The 24866-nt window shown below is 42.0% G+C and overlaps 1 protein-coding gene across 2 annotated transcripts in view; it reads right to left on the bottom strand.

Moving 5' to 3' along the window:
• Positions 1 to 24866, bottom strand: part of cacna2d3a (calcium channel, voltage-dependent, alpha 2/delta subunit 3a) — a 120816-nt gene that overhangs the window by 34048 nt on the left and 61902 nt on the right. The window contains exons 9-18 of one of the 2 annotated variants that reach the window (XM_084015472.1): positions 23641 to 23730; positions 22938 to 23051; positions 14192 to 14270; positions 11912 to 12045; positions 10651 to 10668; positions 4468 to 4539; positions 4032 to 4112; positions 3347 to 3421; positions 1171 to 1254; positions 500 to 571 (exon numbers count right to left, since the gene is read on the bottom strand). In XM_084015472.1, coding sequence (XP_083871598.1) covers positions 500 to 571; positions 1171 to 1254; positions 3347 to 3421; positions 4032 to 4112; positions 4468 to 4539; positions 10651 to 10668; positions 11912 to 12045; positions 14192 to 14270; positions 22938 to 23051; positions 23641 to 23730 — 819 coding nt within the window. The remainder of the gene's footprint in view (positions 1 to 499; positions 572 to 1170; positions 1255 to 3346; positions 3422 to 4031; positions 4113 to 4467; positions 4540 to 10650; positions 10669 to 11911; positions 12046 to 14191; positions 14271 to 22937; positions 23052 to 23640; positions 23731 to 24866) is intronic. The other variant, XM_084015473.1, reaches the window with a different exon arrangement.

The following is a 24866-nucleotide window of genomic DNA, read 5'->3' as shown; positions in this document are numbered from 1 at the left end:
AATAGGCATCTGTGTGTACATGTGTGTGTGTGTGTGTGTGTGTGTGTGTATTAACATATTGAATGCTTAATAATCAGGTTAATGTATAATGCCCTTTACTAAGCTTTGAAAATGCACAGTGCACACACACACACACACACACACACACACACACACACACACACACACACACACACACACACACACACACCACACACACACACCTGAATGCCTCTCTCTCTTGGATATTTAAGTAAAGAGAATCATTGGGGTGCTGTCTCTCCGTACTCAGCAACATGTGCTTGGTGGAGATAAGGAGCTCACACTCACAGACAGACAGACACACCTATGAGTGCAGAGCAAACAAAATCAGAAACAAAATCCCCAAGTCAATCCTGTATATCACTGTGCCAAGCCTGACAGCCCCTTGGCAGAGTGGAATCTCCCTGCTGAGTATTTCCTTTGGCACATCCTTTGGGAGGACCAGAAAAGTGTTTATGTGTGTTTGCGGAGTGCTCACCCCTTTGTCAACACTCTTCTTCACCTCCATGGAGAAGGTCCCTGTCTTCCTGTTGACCATGGCATTTCTCAGCTAGCAGCACAAAGCACATACTAAATCTCAGACATCAGATTTGAATTGAGATACTGTGATCATGTTTAATGTAGATTGTACTGAGAGCACAACACACAACAAATGAAAGGACCATACCAGTGTTGCTAAATGTCATTGTCCACATCGGCCACCTAGATTACATTCCGTTTTGTCCATATTCAATATAAATTACAGATTAGACCTGACAATGTTTGTCACGGTTAGTTCAAATTCACCTCGTCGTTAAAAGGATCAATGGATCTCTTGGCTCTGTTGTGATTGACAGCTCAGAGGGCAGAACCAAAGTAAAAAGGAGGTCAACGATTGGCTTAAACTTAGACTTCGGGCTTGTGTGAATATCAGGCTTGTACTGAAACGGCTCGAAGATAAACAAAAATAAAATAAAAAAAATAAAAAACACGACGCATGATTTTCACAAGGTTTAAGGAGAAGGAGTTCGACCATATAAGTATATTCTTCCAAATCCTTTTTGGACATATTTATTTATGTTGAATGTTTGTTTCATTTTAATGTGTTTTCTTAATTTGCAGTGCATTGAGCTCTCAGGACCACCATAAGATTGAGTACAAGTGTCTCACCGTATCATCCTTATCCTCCCATTCCACCTCAGACAGATCCACACTGCTGTAGTTTGGTTTCCTTCGCTTCTTGCCATCTCCATACTGGACACACAGACCCATGTAAACAAGGATGCATGCACAGACACCAAAGACAAGGAAACAAAAAGAGTGTACTACACTGCACCTAATTATTATTTTCACTAACAATTCATCTATTTATTTTTTTACGACATATAGCCCAAGGTAATATTTTTTCAAATCGTTTGTTTTGTACAAAACCCAGTCAATTTGCAACGATATCAAATAACAGTGATAATGACAATGACAAATTAAATCAATATGAATAATTTATTTACTGTCAGAGCAGCAGAAATTAGACAGTTAGTTTAGCTAAGCATGAATATTGGTAGCAGTACGATAACAGTCTGTACAGTCTGTAATAATAATAATAATAATAATAATAATAATAATAATAATAATACTAATAATAATAATAATAATAATAATAATAATAATTCACTTCTTTTTACATAATTTTAAAATAATGTCCTTTGATTATTATTTGTAGCAAACAACACAGCCAGTTAACCAAACATAGTACTGATCATCACCTCTACCTCTCTACCTGATTGACCCTGTTTAATATGGACATTAAATAAAGATGATGGAGTATTGAGTGTATTAATGTCTCATATGTGTGTGTACTTGTGAGTCCCTCTCCATTCATCTGCCAGTGAGGACAGACTCCCACCCCTCATTAGTCGTTAAACACTGTTCATTAACGTCTTTAATGAGACCGCAATTAAACCATCTGTCTGTCTGTCTCGCTGTCTGTTCCCTGCTCCATGTCTGCTCTGCTCCCATCCTACCATCTCTGTCCATTTTCATCCAGTGTTGCATCCAGCTTTGCCACTCTGCACCTATTGTCAAAGTAAGCAGGTTCCTTTGCTCTCCTCGACCCCCCTCCCTTCCCTTTCTGCCCTCTCTCCCCTCATCCACCAGTGAGAAGAGTGAGTGAGTACAATAGAGTTAATCACAGCCATTCAGAAGCTGTATCTCTGTCTATTCACAGCACATCAGAGGCCTGGAAAGCACTCTTCTGATCTGCCATGCAGCCAACACACATGAACCGCATGGCACATAGAGCACCCACACAACTACGCACTCATTTTCTATGTCAATCGGCATCTCGATGTGACAGCGAAATCAGTAATTGACTTGACATGACCTCATGAGTTAGTATTCCTGAGTTGCTTGTACAAAATAAATGAATACATTTGAACTTCAATCTCTGCGGCCTAAAAGGGATTGTTATGATAATATGGTTTCTACTCAGGGGCCGTCCAGACGAAGCAAAACAAACTGTTTTTCTCCGTTTTGCCTTGGCGTCGTTTCAAGAAAATCCGCGTCCAGACGAATCCACTGAAAATGACTCAGCGCGCTGTAGTACATATTCCAGGCCCTTATGCGGCGCTGTTTCTGCTACAAAAACGCAGAAGAAGAGACGGAGCTTGACCGGATGTTTGCTATTGCTATGGCAACACGTGAGAGTTACGGCTGATCTCCGCCCGACCACCCGATCAATAAACACCCATAAGATGACAATTTGGCCCGTATAAATAAAACCAACAATAAGCACCAACAGCCGTCACCCTAAGGACCTTGACGAGGCGTTGTCACACGTTGGGATGGATTAATTAGACAAATAAATGCCTACATTCATTAGCTAGCGGTTGTTTTTTAGCCTCGTAATAAAGTAGCTTTTTCCCCGGAATATCGCCCCCTCTCTCGGCTCCGTTGTTTTTTTCATACAGTGGCCCTGATACACCGACGTACAGACGAGCAGAATATCTGCTACGAGCACGGAGGCCGCCGTTGATTTTTGTTTTTACGAGACGTCGCGGGGGAAGAAGTCAGGCTCGAGGGTCGAGGAGCGGTGCGATGACGTCAGCGTATTCGTTTTCGCCGTCCAAACGAAAACGAACATGAAACGGAGGGGTGCCGTTTTTTTCATTTCCACCCTGAGAGCTGTTTCAAAAAAGTGCGTTTTCACACCGCGAACGCCGGATTCGTATGGACGGAAGGGCGAAACGCACATGACGTCTGCGTTTACGCACTGAAAACGTTTTCGTGTGGACAGGCCCTCAGTTAACTTGTTACAGAGCATCCAGATGGCGCTGGAGGTAATACTCACAAGTGGCCGTAGATCTGGATGGGTGAGGATGTAGCCGTTGTTGGTGATTGCAAAGGCGTAACCGTGAATGCCCAGCTAGGAAGGATAAACACAACCCCCACACACAAACCAATGCATGAGAAATCTGTACAGAACTGCAAATCAAGGCTAATCAAGCTCTTTGTATTTTTTTCTTGCAGGGATGAAAATCACAGAACTGCACAATACAAGGAGGGTGGTTTGATTAATCTACGTCTAGAAAAAATGTCACAATCTTGCACCCAACCAAGCTTCAGATCTACAAGTAAAAGGAATCAGCAAAGGGGCTGTGGCAGGGGACACCATCACAATGCATCAGTGTACATATGTATAATTTTCCTGTCTGTTTTCCGGACTTGAGGAAGAAGCCGTGAATAATCAGTGTCAAAACTTCAACAGAACCTACTGGGGTTCAATTACTGCACTGTGGAGTTGGACTGGCGTACATGCAGATATAAAACATAATTTAAATCCTTTATAGTAACATGCTTTAGTTTTTTACTGACTTAGCATCCAGGTGAATGGCACAGTGGCAAAGTCCAATAATAATGATAATAAAACAAAAAATAAGATCATAAAAGGTGTGATGGTGTAATGGGGTATCTCATAATGCCTACAAGATCTCTAACTTTTTGTAGGGATAACAAAGTGATGTTGGAAGCAGTACCTTATATTTGGGTATGGTCTTGAGCAGCTCAGATACAGGTACGTCTGTCCCAACCACCCCTAGCAGGATGCCACGGTTTCTCTGCAAGCAAACACATAACAAATATTCTTAAGTTGCAAATTGAACAGTTAATTATACAACACTGTCTGATACAGATCCACTGTTTGACATAAAGATTTCAATCTACGATATACACAGTATTCAATTAGTGTTGCTCTACTGTATCCTAATTCACAGACTCCAATCAAACTGAAATTAGTGTCCATCAAAGACAAACATAATCAACCATTATTTCACAATTTGTGTTCATTGTCTCGAACCCTAATCCCCTGAATGAGTTATGCAAGACATAATTGCATAGTTTTTCCAATTAAACTAAACTGTTTGCTGGAGAAAACAAATTGAGTAAACATAACGGTAGTAACAGTGCACTCACGGTCTCATTCTTGGTACTGAACACTGGCATTGCCACTGTGGTCATCAGAACTGGACCTTGACCGTCATCCAACTGAGTTAGTCATGAGGGAAGAAGAAAAGTGAAAGATAGCAATTGGGAGGGGCAGAGAGAGAGAGAGAGTGATAGATAGAGAGAAAGAGAGGAGGAGGAGGAGAGGGAGAAGAGGGAAGCTAATGATGAAATGTTATTTTTATAGTTACAAAGGAAACAAAACTACACAGCACATTGCATGGTATCATGCACGTTATATGAATCCTCTCACACTCAGTGAGTGATTATCTCAAACTGCATTACACTCGTTCCTTAAGTAGTAAACCAGATTAGAATTCTGCAGCAGACCTAGTCATATTAGCTTCTTGAGGGGCCTACACAACTTCCATGACATGTTTTATTCATGTTTATTATTTGCCTTAAAATGTGTTCAATCACCAGGCTGCCTTTGATCACTTGCAGAATAAGCGTATCCAAAGGCAGTGGTTCTAGTTTGGATCTTGGTATCTTCCCTCCCTAAAGACTGCTGGGATAATTATGATATGTATCTTTCCAGTGGCTGATGGTATCCATTAGAGATGAAAGCTTGACACCGTTATGAAAATATTGAAGGAAGGCTTCCCACAGCCAAAAGTGGTCTGACCATGTCCGTTCAGTATAACGTTGAAAGTGTCTAAATGTCAGTCACTCACACAGTTTATTTTCAAGTCACTACAAGTATATGGTCCATTAAGTGCAATATAAATCCTATAACACAATGGTTTATTATATATCCATCCATCCATTGTCCTCCACTTATCCGAGGCCGGGTTGCAGGGGGAGCATGCTTAGGAGGGCATCCCCACCAACGCTTTCCAGCTCCTTCCGAGGCGTTCCAAGGCTAAATGGGCTACATTATCCCTCCAGCGGTTTCTGTGTCTCCCCCGCGGCCGGATCCCAGTTGTGAATGCCTGGAACACCTAACGGGAGGCGTCCAGGAGGCATCCTGATTTGATGCCTGAACCACCTCAACTGGCTTCTTTCAGTGCGAAGGAGCAGCAGTTCGTCTTCAAGCTCCCTCCAGATGTTTAAGCTCCTCACCCTATGTGTAAAGCTTAGCCCAGCCAACCAAAGGAGGAAGCACATTTCAGCTGCTTGTATCCGCAACCTAATTCTTTCGGTCACTACCCAAAGCCCATGACCAAAAGTGAGGGTTGGAACGTAGATGGACTGGTAAATTGAGAGCTTTGCCTTCAAACTCAGCTCCGTATTCACCACAACGGTCCACTACAATGACTGCATCACTGCTGCTGCCGCACCGAACCAGCTGTTCATCTCACAATCCATTTTCCCCCTCCCTCGGTTTCCAGCAGAGCACCATGGCATCAGACTTACACACTCTGGAGCTGTTATCAAGCCAGTACAGTGACAAACTTCTTTCTATCGAGCAGTGCCGTCATGTCCACATGACAGTGTAACTACATAGTAAGATTGCTTAGCCTTTGTGACAGTTGAAACTAAATCTCAATTGAAGGATCGGGATGATTCTGTTTTCCAAGGATGCCATGGCTGGCCACACCAGGCTCTTGTCCACTCAGTCGACTTCTAGGGTTGGCTCGCCACTGACCGCCAGGGTCAGGTTTCGGATGATCTCTCCCTCACTATAAAACCAATCTATGCATACAGTACAGAATGCATTAGTTACTACTGTATCATTTCTGTTCAAATCCGATCACCTTATCTCCATCATTCAAATGTCAAATCAAGTAATAACCATCTTTTAAGGATATAAATACTCTAATCATTATGTAAATTAATAGATACACATCACACCACATAAGATAGATCAGTTCAAATGAACAATCAATCAATCAATCAATCAATCAATCATGCACTTCCATCTCACAGCATAGAAATAAAATCATGAATGTTCCAAAACCAGATATTTGTTTGTTTTTTTAACCTTTTAGATCTATTTATGCATCTTAATAACATTTTAAACATTACTATTTAAACCAAACATTTGAATATATTTATTCGTTTAACAGTTAAGATGAACTTCGGCTTCTCATATCCATATCAACGTATATATATGGCAATTTAATGAACTGAATCCCCAATATCTAAATAGTCTAGTAAACACTCCCTCAATTAAATTACATCTAAGTCAACAAACAGAGTATAACTAACCTTTGGTGGAGTGAATACTATGAAAGATCTGCTACAGTAGTGACTAGCTTAGTTGAGCTAGCAGCAAAGTTCAAATCAGACAAATTCATGTAAATGCTAACGATTAGTATGCTAGCGATTTGGTTAGCACGATTAGCTCTCGGCTAGCACGATTAGCTCGCAGCTAGCGCGATTAGCTCTCGGCTAGCGCAATTAGCGATCTTTTGTAAGCATTTACAACAACATAAAACAATCTGAATCCGTGTCTATATGATACCAAACACCAAGTATCAGGGTCACAACTCCGACTGTAGAACTGAAAGAACAGTATTTCACAACATAACAGAGCTAACACAGTTAGCATGACACTCAATTTTGCATGATCATCCTTATCGGAGGTATTTTAAGGAGCTCACATTCATGTGGCTCAACTCTCTCTCACAGCTTTCAACCTTATGAACAGATATTTTAATAGTTCGATACGATATTTTATAAATTGAAATCCCTCAGGGAATATTTCAATACTAGTTATTGATGTTAGTTATTGATAAGTGAGTGCGTCTATAAAATTTACAGGGCGTATGCGCCACCCTCTGGCGGAGCAGAGGATTGCACTCCCTGTGTGGGTTACACATTGGTCTTGGAATTATTTTCTGAGGCCCAGAAAAGCAGATAAAACTTGCCCCTATGGGTTTCCATTGGAGCGAGTCTGGAAGGCTGCCAGGCAGGTACCGATCTCGGGGTAGGTCAAGTCAATTTTTGTCAGTTTTTTTGCTTCTGAAAAGTCGGGATGACCCTGGGGACAACGACAATGTGGTCAAAAATGACCGGAATGTGTTTGACTGTGCCAAGATTGCCAGCACAGCACTCACTTTGGTTATACAAGGAGCGGGTGGCTCACTGCAATGGCCCCGGTACCCGGGTCAGGTATATTATATACCTGTTATATTATGGTTTATAAAATGAAATGCAGTAACAAAAACGTAAATCATGTTGCATATGATCTGTTTTTGCTGCAACAATCAATAGAGTATGAATCTGCCAGACTGACTATGACATCCCTCAATAATTCTCAGGGAACTACCCTATTACACAGTCCTCTTAACTGAATATTACACACTTCTTGTACACTTTCTTTTCTCCAATGGTCCTTCAGTAATAATAGGTAATGACAGGAAACTGCAACCATCCATTCTGTCTTCCTGTGGAAGGGGGAATTGGTGACCTGAGCTCAAGCTGGTAATAGCAATCCAGGACGCAGGATTGGACATCAAAGAGAGAACAAAACACACCTAAGTACAGCTGCTGTAACAATGGACATCATTGCTGCTGGAGAACAGGATCGATCAAAGGACGGGAACACGAGCAGAGCCTCATCTAAAAATACAAAATCTATTATTATCTATCCAAGGTATGGTCCATTGGATCATATATCACCTGTCTGCACACGTATGGAATGACATTTATTGTTTATCCTCATGAGTTGTTGTTGAGCAGTGCCATCAAATGTGTACTTTTCGTACTACAACACTTGTCTAACATGCTTTTTATTTATATATTTTCAGTATATGTGCATTAGGTAAAATAAGGCTTGCCCAGCTGTTCTGCAAAAATAACATAGATTAATTAAACAGATAACAAGAGCTGCATGGAGAATGGCAGCCAGCAGCTGAATCTGTTAGATTCAAAGGCAACGGCACAGCTACAGAGGATCCTCACTTGCCCTACCCAGAGCAGGAAAGACCCTTTAACCTGTACTTGATTATCCGAACCCAGGAGAGGAGAGGCCCTTCCTTGAACCCTAAATGAGTGTCCTCCAACATGGCCGTGCCATAAGTCCCTAAGGGAGTGCTCTGTATCTACAATTTGACATATAATACATAACCTGCAACCTCTAAACCAAGGTCAGAACTCAACATAGAGCTGTGCCAAATCTGCATCATCATTGCCTCTGTGGCTTTATCTGTAGGGCAAACTGGGTGTGTAAGTCCTTTTCCCTGTTGCAGGTCAGAGAATGAAAAAGAACCCCCCTGGGCTTGAATACACCTGGTCCTCACTGACACAAATACCCACACACTTGGAACCCTCAGAGGACTCAGACACATGCCCTGCCCCGTGTTGGCTTTCTCACAGGACATCTCGTAATCTAGGTTGCCTTGACAAATTACGTTCTGTTGGATGAGATGACACCTGTTTCCTTGGAGACTGATTTAATGATGTTAGTGTGTGTAAGCCCTGGAGCTCGAGTCCCCTGAAGAGTCCTGGGAGGAAACAAGCGCTACCCAAAGGGGAGCAGAGCTGGCATGGACTTGGCACGTCTATGAAAGCTTTCGATTGCCTCAGTCATTATTAACACTTTTGCTTTGAAATTGTGAAGTATAAATTAATCCGTCACATTTTGAACAGCTCACTGGATCAATGTGTCATCAAAAAGGTAACAAACTGCTTGCAGCATTCCCACTTGTCTGTCTTCGTGCTTTAACAAGTATCAATCTTGTTTTTTGAACTTAAGTGCAAAAACCCTCTTCTCAACCCTGCATCCTTCCAACTTTCTCTTCAAATCGTTTACATTTGTTCTCTCATCCTCCCTACACTTGTCCTCCAATATCCCCCCACGACACATTCCTCTCACCCCCTAACCACCCCCCATCATTCCTGAGCTCCAGTGTCAGTTCATCCGACAGAGTGGGAAACAAAGCCAAATGAGCCAGAGAATGATGGATGAAGCTGGTGAGATGAAGGAGGGGAGGGAAGGGAGGGCTACAGAAGAGAAGGGGAGAGTGTGGAGATGGGGAGAGCTGCGACAGGTAGAAGCAAAGTAAAACAGAGGAAGAAGGTGTCGAGGCTAGAAAGAATATTGGATTGCACTGAAAGGGATGGAGAGGAAAAAGATAGTATGAAGGGTACATCTGGAAAGATGATGCACATCAGCCCTGAACATAAACATCTGATGCTCATCATTTCCCCAACACTGAGCCAATCCCAGAGTTTTTCTAACTACTTATCACACACCACCACCATGCAGTGTGTGTGTTTGTGTGTGTGTGTGTGTGTGTGTGTGTGTGTGTGTGTGTGTGTGTGTGTGTGTGTGTGTGTGTGTGTGTGTGTGTGTTTCTTTCTGTCACTGTCTGTCTTTACTTTCAGAGGTCTGCTGTGCATGTGTGCTCCTAGCACCTCGGCTGATCACATGCCAAGCAGCAGTGCAGATTCCTTGCTAATCCCAATTATCATCATCTGACAGTGTGATATCTATTTCTGTTTTCTGCCGAGCTGCTTCTATGTCAATAAGCTTGAATCTATCACACACACAGTACTATGTCAGGCATATGGCCTGCCAGCTGTCTAATGGGACTGCTCTGTGCTCAGCTCATGCTGATGGGGGGGCAGAGCACTCTTCTGTTCTACCATCATCATTGTTATGATTATAGAGCTGCTTATCTCAACCCACATATGATTCACAAAACACTGAAAACGATAAAAAGGCATCAGAACAGATCATCCCGCCAGTCATTATAGGCTATTGGATTTTCACCCAGGAGACGACAATACAGATTATTCTGGAGAATTCTACCAAAACAAATAACACAGGCAATCTTGTTTTTCACACCAAAATCACAAAAGAGCAAACATAGCCTCACATTTACACATATGGTCACACTGCCAGCCCTGGATATACTGGCAAAACACGGCCATCACAGCATCACCAATGATGAATGAGTGCGAGTGTGTGCACAGACATGTGCGTGTGCTTGATCAGACGTGCAGAAGAGAGCGATCAACTGAAGCTTTGACAACCACAATGCATGGTTTGAATCAGGAGGTTGAGGAGCGACATACGACACTGACACACAAGAAAATGCCATGGGTCAGTATGGTAGTTAGTTCACCCAAATTATACCGCCATCTTGCAGAGACCAAAACGCACATGCACATGAAATGCACATGAACACACACCAGGCCTCAACACAGCACAAGACAGCGACAGTGACCTCAAATCTGTTTTGTTTTTAGGGTTTTTTTTACCTTTTGTGCTTGGGGGAGCTAAAGAGAACAGATTAAGGAGGAGGGGAGGAGAGAAAGGGTCAATACGTTTAAGTGTCGGAAAGCCTTTCAGTGCAGTTTCCAATGAATGGAGTGCCAGCATCTGTGGGAGCGTAAAATCCACTAACATTGACTTTGACTACAACTTCAAAAACAGTGTCTATGTCAGGGAGGAGAGCTTTTTAGCTGGGGGTTACAGCGAAGGAAACAACACTTAGTTAGTGCTGTTAGTGTTGAATCAGTGTTGGGTGAATGTACTTTGGCTGTGATAAATGGTTGGGGATAATAAGGGCAAAGAGAAGGGAATGAACAGAGTAAAACAGAAAAAGGTCAAATAAATATGAAGAAGATTGCAGGGAGGAAGAATCAATTTCCTTGCAGTGTTGATACCCTGTGATTTGGGCACTTTTACAAATAGCTACTATTCTCTCTTCATGGCCAAGCACAATAACAACAAGAATGACAACTTAAGTATATTGGGTGTATAATGTTGTTTTTTTACTGCAGGTCAGCCGTTATCTTTTGGGGTGTTTTAGCGGCGATCATTTCTGTGCCAGAGTGTACAGGGGATTTAGCAATGCATGTGATTATATGACTTTGCTGGAATATTAAAGTGAAAAGAAACTGTGGCTAGGGTATGAGGTTGAGAGATCAGAGACTAAATTGCCAATGTGCCCCAGTGTGTTCTACTCACGCTACACAACTCCCAAACACACTCAGGAGGCTCATTGGCTTAATGATTCCATCTGCTGCGCACGCACACACATACACACACACACACACACACACACACACACACGCACACACACACACACACACACACACACACACACACACACACACACACACACACGCACACACACACACACACACACACACACACACACACACACACACACGCACGCACACACACACACACACACACACATACACACACACACACACACACACACACACACACACACACACACTTTCACACATTCAGTCTGAGAAGTCAAACACGTTGTCAGGCGTCTGCTTGCACTACTATTCTCCCTTTGGATTATATGAGTCATCAATCCTGAACATGCACATGTCGTTTTTGTGCATTACGGATTACGTTTTCTTAGTAGTATAACATTAAATCTGTGAATTGATCACAGAATGTTCTGGGTCCACAACCCAGTGTGCATGTGTGTGTTATGAGCAAGGAGTGTGGGAACTGTAATCCTGTACCATATAAGAGATGGCAGAGTCAACTCACAGTGCTGTCGATGTAGGCCTCTGTCCACACTGTGTCATGCTCCCGGTCAATCACTTTGGGACGACTCAGCACGTGGAGATACTCCATCACATTCTCTTGCACATCTGCCAATGTGGAAATCTGAGTGAAGTAACCTGTTGGGCAGAGGGAGGAAGAGGAAGAGAGACATGATGAGGAATCATTTAACTTAGATGATTGCAAACAATGGAGGGTAATTAGGTTCAGTCTCCTAACTCTGTGTCTCCAAAACCCATTGCAACAGGTGGCACATCCAATATCAGCTTAGCCATATACTATTTTCCAAACCATCACTCCAACTTTATTTACTGTGGTACCAAAGCAGAGAAACTACACCTGGAATACAGAACATTTTGCTTGAAGGAGCAGATGCACACCTGGATACATGAGTTATAGCTGAAGAATTCCTTGCAGTGGGCGAGTGAGAGCAAACCAGCATGGGTTTGTGTATGGGTAAGTGGTATGTAAATGTAATGGAAAAACGATCTCAGTTAAACCAAACGCAATGCCATTTCCTAGGCTGGTAATGCTGCCATTATGATGCTAATGTCTTTGCGCCCCTCTGTTATCTCAACAGAGGGGCAGATCTAAGGAGAGAAAGAGAGGGAATCACGGCACAGTAAGACAGAGGGACAGAGAAGACAAGAAGTGACACAGAGAATAAGGGAAAAGAGAGAAACCACCACATTTCCATCCATCCATAAAAACAGACTGCCTCCATCACTGTGAAGCAGTCAAGGAGAAAATCATAGCTGGAGGAAATGGATTTTGGGTCATCGTTCCCGGCAACCACCTTTACTCCACAGGGAGAAAGAGCTGGAGTATAGATGCTATACACAAATCCATGAAGGATGCCATGTATCCCACAAAATAACCAAGGGTAGGATCTATCAATGGTCAACTAATTTTCCATCTGTAACCACAATCAATCAATAAAAAGCTAAAATCTCTTATCGTGCTCGCTGGAGGCATTAAAGTCACATAGTTACCAGAATCTCTATAGCGACAAGGATGCTCTTGACCTGAACTTGACCTGGAAGTGAACCTTGACGGATTCCTTTTCATCCTCAAAGACATTCGGATCTGGCTATTATTCCAGCAGACAGTACAATGACAACACACACACACACACATACAGACTCGCTTCGCACACAAAGCAAGCTGCCTCAGTCTAACTGCATCGTTCATCACAGTGGTGAGTGAAGAATGACTGCTCCCTCTAGAAGGCTGAGGGCATCCTTCAGGCTGAGCCACTGGGGCCAGTGAGATGAGCTGGGGAGAGAACAAATGAATGCTTCTTGCTTTCAGTGACATGGTACACCTGTTGTACACACAGGACAGGACAGACACAGCATGAGCTGGTCAGGATGAGGGCATTAATACATTTTTAAAGATACAAGATGTGGAGGTGAAAGATGTCGATAGATGGATAGATGGATAGATAGATAGATAGATAGATAGATAGATAGATAGATAGATAGATAGATAGATAGATAGATAGATAGATAGATAGATAGATAGATAGATAGATAGATAATGTATTGATCCCAGGGAGAGTGCAGTGCGGCTGAAGGTGCAACACAGGTCTCATCATCATCACTAACACCATCAAACTGACTGAATGGGTCCTTTGATATCACTTGCAAGCTAAACTGTGGATGCCCTTGCTCTCATATCCACACACACACACACACACACACACACACACACACACACACACACACACACACACACACACACACACACACACACACACACACACACACACACACACACATAACGCTAAAAATACATCCACACCCCCTTGTGTGACCTGTGGCTTGCCTTATGTCTTATCTACAGCAGCCTGAGGAAATGGAGCCAGACTGTCTCCGTCACCCACCTCTCTAAAGCTAAATATAGAACATGAAGGAAAGTGCTGTACGCACAAGCATGACCACACACAAAGCATCTGGAAAGTGGTGTATCATCGACATAGTTTGGACTATCGGATCTGAGGAAGATGTAAGGGGACAAATCTGGTCGGTGGAACCGGCTTCCTGCTGTGACATAAAAATGCTTATACAGATGAGCACTGACAATTACACATCTATGCAACTACATACACATACACAGACATATAACAAACACCCTAAACAAATCCTTAACTCCTAATTTATTCATATTCGCCCAACTAACAGCCAAAGCAGCTTCCTTCTGCAAAAACTAAGTAAGATTATAGAAAAAAGCACAGAGGTCTACAAAAGTGTTGTAGGATCCCACCTTTGTTAGCACATGCCATCCATTTGAGATTATCTGCGAAGGCTGACTCTCGACCAATCAGGTAGGGGAATATGCGGACCTGCAGAGAAAAAGCAGATAACTTCCGTCAGTCATTTTAATCGCAGTTTGACAGGGCCCACCACACCACCAAATAGAAGATAACACTGTCAAAGCCAGGCAGAAGGCTCATTCTCTTTCTTTATCTGACAGTGATTAGCAGGCACTCTCTCCTTGTTTAATAGAGCCGATTATGGACTTATTATAATGGAATTTTGATTTTTAGATTTTCTATCTAATCATTAATAATCAACTCAAAAAACTAAATAATTAAGGATTAAGAGATACTGGGTTCAAAATATGATAAGTAAGAACAAGAACTACAGAAGCATAATGCAATCGTTTTCATTATTTGGTGATTATCAGAAAAGTTTTCATGAAAAAAAACGGAAAAAACGTTTTCTGAATTAACACGGTATTTTACCTGAAAAATCTGGAGAAACTCCCATTTAGTGGAGAGCTCAATTTCATGGAAGCAAATATGTCTCACTGGTTCAGTTTAATACAGGTTCATTTTGATTTTGTAACCCACTTGGTGTGTGTGTTGCCAAGTTTCGCAGGTATATCCAAATGTCCAGGTTCTAAGAGGAGACTGGCATACGAAGCAGTGATGTACACAATCGAGTTACTTAACCCCTCCCTTCATAATTCACACTGACCCCACCAGTTAAGCATATTTTGTAATTTCACAATATTCAACAATTTCAAGTGAAAACATGGCATTTGGTGCTTCACAAAGTTATTAGATCATCCTGACTGTCAGAATGCTAATTCGTGGTTCACCGGAATCTTTGATACACACACCATTTGGACGGGTTGGCCACTCCGTGGCTGCTGTATAACTTCTCCTCATGTCTTTCCTAGTTTGTTGTTGCTAATGTTCTGCTAAATCAACTTGGTTGTTCTACACAACAACACATTCTCACTTCCCCCTCTCAATTATGCCACTAGGTAGCACCAAACGACCATAATAACTGAGGGAGTAGCTAATATTGTCATACCGTATACCGTGGACGCACCTCGAACTTTGCAGTCGTTAAAACATGAATTGACGGACATTGCAGAGTTTCTCAGTTCAACCAATATGCCATGCTTCACAGACAACATGTTGCATCTGAAATTCAGGCTGGCTACGTGGTCTGTAGGGATCTCAGTCCAGGACAGGTGGGACATGTTTGCTTCCATGAAATTCAGCTCAGTATTCATCATCATTGCCTATAGCCCCACTTTGGGCATAGGTCGCTGACAAAAAAAACTCTCCAGGCCTCCTGGTCCTGGGCCAATTCCTCCAGCTGACCTCATGTTTGGCCAGTCCTCTGCAAGTATGCCTCCAGGTCTTGGCACCAGGTGTTTCTTGGTCTGCCTCTTTTCCTTTTTCCTTGTGGGTTCCAGGAGAGGACATGATGCTGGAGGCAGTCTTGCAGAGAGTATGGCCAATCCATCTCCAGCGCCTTTTATCATACTTCCTCCAGCTAAGAGGAAGTATGATAATACCAGAAGCCAGAGTTGGTGAAAGATTGGTGTTAGATACTCCTTGCTACAGAAATGCAAACAAAAGACTGAAAATGACCTACAGTCCTGGGAGGGGATGGGCCTCCAGCTAAAGGAGCTAGTATGACCAAGATAAAAAATCTTGCTAATTCAGAAAAACAGGGTCTAAAATAAAAAGTGAAACATTTGTGAAATTGAAAGTTTTTTTTTGCTTTTCTAAGAACCTGTAATTGGAATGAATGCAAATGATTAACCACAAAGTCAATATTTTGAGTTGAAAAGCCAAATCTAAGCTTTATATGCTCAAACCAGAGAGTCTTAACTCTTTGCTGCCAAACACATTTTTTCCCAGTTGGCTGTAGCAGCAGGTGTAGCTGTGTGTGTGTGAAGAGTATGTTGCCAGATTGGACCAGATGCAAGCCTCTGGGGGCACAGCTGCCATAGCTCCCATGCCTGCATTTTTCACCACCTCCTGTCACCCTGACAGCGTGTGTCAGTTTGTGTTTGTGTGTGTGTGTGTGTGTGTGTGTGTGTGTGTGTGTGTGTGTGTGTGTGTGTGTGTGTGTGTGTGTACGTGCAGGTCTAAACATGGGTGCATGTGTGTCTTTATATGAATTTGGAAGACAGCTCCCAGCAGGGACTGAAAATTGCGAAAACATAATTTATGTCTAAATGGCATTTCCTTTTTAATGAATACTTCAGTATTCAATTTATTTCATTGTCACTGCAGCGTGAAATAGATGAACTTCTAAATTCATTAGTGCTTATAACAGCTTTAGCTGACGAAGATATGAACTACAGACAGATCATTTTTCTAGCATCGGTATTGTTGGTCAATTGTCAATTATAATAACTTTCACTATGAATAAGTACAGTTGCCTGTCATTTTAAATCAGCCCTCATCATCTCGATCATAATCATCCTCTATTCATGCAAACCTCGGCCATTTGAATTACATTGTTGGAGTGACTTGAAAATACAACATAGCTGATATCAGCAGAGCCACTCCATGTTAGGCAGTAAGAAGTGTCCCTTTTTTTGTTGAAGTTATGTATTTTCCTTCACTGGTAGCCAAGATGGAGGTGAAATGGGCTGATTATTAAATATTGAAGAGATTTACAGCTGAGTTAAGTACAGTGGAGGTAAAAACTTGTAGGGGCTCAAACCATAGCATGCAATGTTAATCCTACTTGACTGCACAAATTTTACACAGGCAAAAATAAAAATATACATGCATGTAAGAATACAAATGCACACGAATAAACGCACATACATCTATATGTATACATGCACACAGAAACACAAACTCTTTCACATGAACATCTGCAAACATTTAAAGACTGGAAGAATCCCATCTAGCCTGACAAGTCAGTCTTAAAACATACAGGTCGGTGCTCCATAATGCCAGAGCAGCGTATTACTCATCATTAGTAGAGGAAAATAAAAACGACCCCAGATTTATTTTCAGCACTGTTGCCAGACTGACACCCCTTCTACACTGCCTTTTCATTGCGGCAGCATCACTCCTTTTTTCTGCAAAGGGGTGTCAGAATTGTTCCTACTCTGAGTCGGAGGTAGTCGCAGAGCAGTAACAGACGCGAAAGAAGGAGAGACGGCCTCTTAGTGAATTTGGAGAGTCCGGAAGCTGGAAAAGAAGGTGATGTTTTGAAGACTTGTAACGTCCACCACCAGGAGATATAACAAACTCAGAACGCTATATAAAGAAAGCCAGTAGTTGCTCTGATGAGGCCGCCATTGTATTGCACAAGCAAAAGTTCACCTTCCATTATTGTTGTGGGATTTCTGACGTTTCTTTAATATGTCACACTACTGTCGATGCTGACTACGGCAGTGTTATGATGCAAGTCAAAGTTCTATAAGCGTGGCATATGGAGGGCTCTTCTTTCCGTGAGTACGGCGGATTCTCTTTGTAAAAAGTCACAGCTCTGAGCCATGTATTCCTACCACATTATGCTGGTTTAAGTACTATTCATCCAATCAATCTCAGCTTGTGCATGTTAATGAAAAATGATCCATGCACACTGAAGTTAGAGACGGTCTGCCACAAGGTTCTTTGCTTGGACCAATTCTTTTCAACTTATATGGTTTCTTTAGGCAATATAATAACAAGACGCTCCATAAACTTTCATTGCTATGCAGATGATACTCAATTATATCGATCAAGCCAGAAGAAACCAATCAGTTAGTTAAACTCCAAGCATGCATTGAGAAAAACATGGTTAACCTACAATTTCCTGATGTTAAACTCAGACAAGACTAAAGTTATTGGTCTTAGGCCTAAACTCATTTTCGAAAGATATATCTTCGATTGATCGGACAACCTTATTTACCTGTAACATTGCTAAAACACAATCCTGTCTCAAAAAGATGCAGAAAACCTAGTCCATGCATTTGTTTCCTCGAGGCTGGATTTTTGCAATTCCTTATTATCAGGCTGTTCCAATAAATCCCTTAAATCTCTTACACTGTTCCAGAATGCGGCAGTGCGTGTTCTGACTAAAACTAGAAAAAAGGGATCACATTTCTCCTGTATTACTTTCTCTGCGCTGGCTCCCTGTAACATACAGAATTTAAAATCCGTCTCATTAGGCTAAAATTCACTTAATGGTCAGCCACCATCATATCATAAAGAGCTCAATAAACCCTACAATCCTAGCACTACACTCTCAGAATGCAGGGTTACTTGTCTTTCATAGAGTCTCCAAAAGTAAAGCGGGTGCCAGAGCTTTTAGCCATCAAGCTCCTCTTCTGTGGAACCAGCTTTGACGGGGTCGTTTTTTTGTGTTTTATTTATGTATTTCCAGTGAATCCTTGCTGTGTTTTAACTTTGAGTGGTGTGTTATTACATAACGTGTAGTGTGTTTCTCAACGGCCCTTGCACTGCACACAGACTCACCCCCTGACAGTGATTAGTGCAATGCGCAACAGGTGTTTAATGACCAGTGGTGACACATATATGCAACAGAGGAGCAGAGAATGCGGAATCTGGGGAGAACCAAGCAGGAACAGCCCGCAAAAGAGGACGACCACTACAGAATTTCAGAATTCCTTACAGCCTTCACTGGGTGCCATGGGACCACGGTGACCTAATGTTTCCTGGGCTACGTCTGACCAGCCCGCCACTAAAGGGTCACCATACCATGCAGGAGTAAAGTGGTAGTCTGGGGACGTGTCAAAGCTGGAGCATGAGGGCGTGACGACCATGAGCTGGTTGAAGCACTCCAGGAGCCTGGTGCAGTTTCTACTGCTCGGACAATAGCTGTTGTAAAGCAAGGCCAGCATGGTTTCCCTGTTTCCAGAGGGCATTACAAGAACGTTGGGCAGGCTGTTTCAAGTTGATGAGGCAGACATCAATGGAGATGTCAATCTAACACCTGATGTTGATGGCATGCTGGAGGTGGGATTGGTAGATGTCTCTAATAGGCTATAGAAAAACCAAGCATTCAAGGTGCTGAAGTTGGAGGACTGGCCCAGCCTGACACAGGAGGTGCAAGGTCAGTTAGCCCCTCTGCTGCAAAAGTGGGAGAAAGTTTTTGTCCACTCACTTTCCACTAGGGTTCATCGTATCAGCAGCCTAAGCTGCAGATGTGTTGAGTGTAGTAGTCTCCAGGCAATGTTTTTTAGTTCTTCACTATTTGGACAAAAGGATGGGAAATGGGGCCTCGTGATGCATTGCCAAACGGTGGCGACAGATACTAACTAAGATAAGGTATGGGCTGTGCACAAAGGACAGGGCACAAGCAGGATTTGGAAGGTTGTATACAGGGCAGCATATCAATCTCCTGTGGCTGGAGGAAAGCCCACTTCCAATGTTTTTTATACATTCACTTTCACACTGGGGTGCAAGGACAGAGTGCATTCCGCATCTTTTATCAGGAGGAAGGGTTGTCTACATTCTCCTTGCCTCTGCAAGTTGGCCCACAGTTGTTGCTTTGGGCACACCACACATTCCAACAATCAGCCCTAACCTCTATGGTGATACGCACAGCAGCTACAGCCTAAATTGCAATCATCTGACTGTGACTGCCATAAACTTGGATTCTTTCTAATGGCCACGAGTGTGTGACGCCTCTGGTGGTGAAAATAAGTGTGATTGTATAGAAACCTGTGAGAAAATGACCCAACATCTCACTTGATTTATTAGTAAGCATTGTTAACATGTTCTCAAGGTTGAAATTGCTAGTTTCAAGTTGTAAATTATAGTCCCATTTAGGATAAAATCGATAATATAGAAGGGTATGTTTCAGGGCGTGGCCATTGTTTAGTTTGAGAGTTTTTCATAGAACTTTAACCCTTCACAGTGTGTTTTCACTTCAGGAAAGTAAGTGTTGCATTTTGGTTGCCTAAAAATGGCCTCTCGTGTCACTTCTGGTTCCAACAAGATGGGGATGGCCAGAAACCAAAATGCTAAATTCAAGATTTCAAAGCCACAAACCGATGGGTGATGTCATGGTGAAAACGTCCTCTTCTTATATACAGTCTATGAAAGAAAATGGCTATAGAATAATGTGATCAACGTGACGAGTGATCAACTTTAATTGGTATGAATCTCTTGGAACCCCATATTCAGTTTTCATTATATATGGACGGCACAACCCCTTTTTCTCCCTTGAAGGGGGTTACTTTGCCAAACACAAACAATTTGTCAGAGGATCCATTTCAGGTGAAGGAGACGACCACTGCTGTTCTTATCAATGCTGTCCAGCTTTTTCTGTTGTATTATTGGGAACTTTAAAAGGTGGTGAGATTCCCAATGGACCACCATTAATAATTGCCCTTTCTGAGGGAGGGGCAGCACATGAGGGTGCTCTTCTGTCAAAGTTCAACTTATATTTGTATTGACCTTCGCTGCAAGCCATTTGATATGATTGGACCAAGTTCAGACCCCCCCCCCCCCCCCCCCTCTAAAACTGGAGCTGGATTAAGGATATATTGCATTTTTATGAGCTTGGAATGTACATATTTTATTTTCAGGGACATTTGTGGGGTTTGATTGTAACTCCTGTTTGGTGATGTGGACGAACCCCCTCTTTAGAGTACAAAGCAGGATATTGAGATAGCATTTGGCCGATCACATGACCTGTACTTAGTGCTCTTTATTAAATATTCTCTGTTTTTTGTAGCACTGGTGCTTTTGTTTTTATTGCCCTTTGTTGTATTTTTATAATTGCACTCCTTGCATAAATATTATAATTTTTGTGGAAAAACAAAGAAAAGCGAAGAAAAGCTAAGCAATTTCAGAGAGCAGCAGACAGAATGGTCTACAATATGGATGAAGGATATACTCAGATATCAAACTGACTCAGCAATTAACACAGGATCAAAAGGAAAGGTGGAAGCTAAAGCCTAATCTTACAGATCACTGTGCAAAAGAGAATTGACGGCTCAGATTGTCGTCAACATTATGGAAAGGACCATACAGAGATAGACCTTTTTGTTGAAGAGTTAAATCCTTTTTGTTAAACCAAAAACATAACCTATATTGCTGTCGCCAAGTATACTGGAGACCAAAACAGTAATTTCACAGTATTATAATTTTTTGAAAGTCAACAGAAATAAATATTTTTACTGTTCAAACAATCACCAACGCTGGTTTGGCTGTAAAGCTGTAGAACCAAATTATTTTTCACATTTTTGGTCAAAATAAACCCTCAATTCCCTGCGTTTGATATGAAAACATTCTGGCTCTGCAGCTGTTACCCCCCTGACCTCCCTTTCACTCCTCTCATAATATATTCACACTTAATTAAGGGTTTATTTTGACCAACCAAGAGTTTTCATTAAGTGTGTTTCACAACAGATTAAAATAATAAAAATACAAGTGATCTTACCCTTTAACAATGAGGTCCATCTCTGTAGGAATGCTTATTTTATTCACTGTTACAATCATTAAGAAGCACATTTGTACTTTAGTCTGCCTTCAGCGTAGCATATAGAAGTGTTGATGTGCTGTTACACACACAACAGGAGCTGTTAACATCACTTCCTAATACTGTCTGATACTTTTGTCTCTTAACCTCAGTTAATCGGATCAGTGGTGCCCACAAGCTTTCAGTTACACTATGCTCCCAATGCTCTTTGGTAGTACAAAACAAATGTTTCTTTTAAAGTTTGCAATGCTTTTTGCAATCTGTGTTTTTTCCAAAGCATCCCTATATTCTCAGCGTGATGCTATGCAGCGGTGAGGCCATAAGACTGGTTGGAAGGAAGCCATTAAAAACCAGCAGCAGGGAGAGAGAGGGAGAGACTCTGGAGAGAGTGACAGAGACCGAAGACTTCTATTATCAGCAGGGTTTTTTCTAAATGGAACTATCTAGCAGCCTTGTCCCCTCTCCGCTCACTGCTGTTCAGCCTTGAGGCAAGAGTGAGGGTGGTGGGGGGCTGCGAGAATTTTCAAACACCAGAAATACACAAACACATGAAAATGCAAGTGCAGAATTTTTGCTAACTATTAGGGACCCGTATTGATGCATAGAAACATATGCTCAAACAGATTCAAGATTATAATTGGCTAATAATGTGTTTTTTCTGACTTCTGACTCAGACTGAAATTTGCACCGTACATTCATATGCATGAATATAAAGTGTGTTCAGGATGTCTGCATCTACCATTGCCTTTAATACGGTACTTCATCCATAAAAGACCTAAGAATACCCCTTTTTCTTGCCCTCCATCTCCTTTCTATCTCTATCCCCTCCCATTTCATTTCATGGCCTGTCAGGAGAGAACCACAATTACCTTGCAGGACAGCAGAGAGAGAGCTCCGTCCACAGAGACAGGGCCATACTTAGTCTCAGTCTTAAATGCCTCTGAAAAGACCTCATACTAGGTCCACTCCATACCTTCTGCTTCCCGCTCGCTTCTCTCTTTTAGTATTTTAGAATAATTGTATAAGCTTTGTAAGCAATGTATTATACATTATCCTTCTTGCTCTTTAATATGCATTGATCAAATCCTAATTTCACATTTTCTGACAGCAGATTCTCAACAGCGAGTTTAAAAAGTCATTCATAGTCACAGGAGGGCATTAGTCCACTGCTCTCCATTCTCTTCCTCCATAGCGATACCAGGTTGAAGGCTCATGAAATTGGTGAAACAAGGTGTAACAGGAAATGTGTTGTGGAGCTACTATCATACAAAAATGGGATGTGGGTGTTTGTGTGTTTAATACACTACCTTCCTCTCTGGCCAGTTGTACTTGGCAAAGATGGCATCATATGTGTCCACGGCCCCATCTGTCACCAACATAATGGCCTGGCTACACTCACTCCCCCTCCCAGTCTCATTGAACTGGAGATAGAGAAAGGAAAAGGGGAACATTGAGGGGGATATTAATGCAGGTGAACAACAGAAAAAGAAAAGTTTCAAATCTACTTTCTTTAAACGGTTAACTTTTCATGTAATTACTTCCCATTAAAGAATGTAATGTGTCTTTACATGACTTTCCTTTATGGCATGGATGCTTACTGTGTTATTAAAGCAAATGTAATAATAATACCATGCCTTCAACATAGGCACAATCTACAAGGACGTCTACATCAAAAGTGAATTACCTCATAATGTTACCAAGAGGAAAACAGAGACACTTGACATATAGATGGATGTTTTTGAATAAAAATGGGATGTTAAATCTGTGCGTGTTTGTGTGCAAGTGTGTTTGATTAATTGCTTGTTCATAATGAGGAGATGTCAAACCCGTAACCTGAGTCATCAAGCCTTGTTTACTTAGTTTTTTGCATGATTCTGTTGAGCTGTTACGTATTAATTATAGCGTGCTAATTAATTTTGTGCACAACACTGTTATTTGTCTGTGTGTGTATACGCATGCATGTGCATGTAACTGTGTCTATGTGTGTGTGTGTGTGCGCGTGTTACTCACATCACCAAGAAGATTGAAGGCCTCAGTCAGAGCGATGTCTAACATACCAATGCCTTGAGCAAACAGCTTGTCAAGGTGCTCCCGGAAATGCTGGGTAAAATAAAAGTTTGGGAAGGAAACATCACGATCAAGGCGACAAGAAGACTGGACAAGAGTGGAAAAAAACACAGATTATTGATTTTTTTGGGGGGGGGAAATCAAAGCTAAAAATGTAAAGACAATGATCCATTTGCTGATAACATTGAGCTTGATTTGCCAGCGTTTGTGTGTGAACAGAGATTGCACCAATGGTCTAATGGGCTCTTTAACTGAAGCCTGAGTCGCTTTTTGTGGCAAACTGCTTCAAAAAGCTTGGAGTGAAATGTCACATATTGACTGAAAGTGAACTGAAATGACCTGTTCTGCCTTCACCTCCTTTTAGCTGACAACCGTTCAGTCTAGTGCATTTGCAAGTGTGTACATTTGTGTGTCTGTTCATGATGTGACCATGAGGGTGCATTCTCTCTCTGGCAATTAATGATGTCAGCAACCTAACAGGTCTCATGTGCATGTCTCATTCTTTGCATCAGCCTGCAGGCAAAACCCATTCACTCACACACACACACGGAGAGACACAGCTTATTATCCAATTCAATCTATTTTTAGCTGTTTAGATCCAGTTGTTGGCATTTTGAACATTTCCTTTAGATTCTGATTCTATCCAGTTACTGGCAAAAACATATTTCCACCTTTGGAGGTCAGCAACCATTTTACAAACTTCTATATTCCATCTTACAAACTTCCTAGGCATAACATACAAGATATGATCATTTTAGGGACTTACAACCCCACCTACATCATCTTCTCTGCATCTTTTCTTTCTACACCTTTCCATTCACTAACTCTCCATCCATCTGCTCTAGTCTTCGACTCCTTACGGGCAGGTGGAGAAAAGTCTCTCAACACACAGTAGGGGCCCAAGCAGCATAAGGCCATATCAGAGCCTGTTCACCTGGGAGCACACATGAACACACACACACACACACACACACACACACACACACACACACACACACACACACACACACACACACACACACACACACACACACACACACACACAAATAAATATGTGTACAAAAACAACCTGCAGCATCTCTGACAACACTCCCATATGGCAAAAAGACACAACCTTTCCTTTGATATCGATGGAAAGGTTAATCGTTTCTAACAAAAGGCCGTACCCT

This window comes from Eutrigla gurnardus (genome assembly GCF_963514095.1).
Source record: "Eutrigla gurnardus genome assembly, chromosome: 8".
In the NCBI taxonomy this organism is placed as follows: domain Eukaryota; kingdom Metazoa; phylum Chordata; class Actinopteri; order Perciformes; family Triglidae; genus Eutrigla; species Eutrigla gurnardus.
This window is presented reverse-complemented; position numbering and strand designations above follow the sequence as displayed.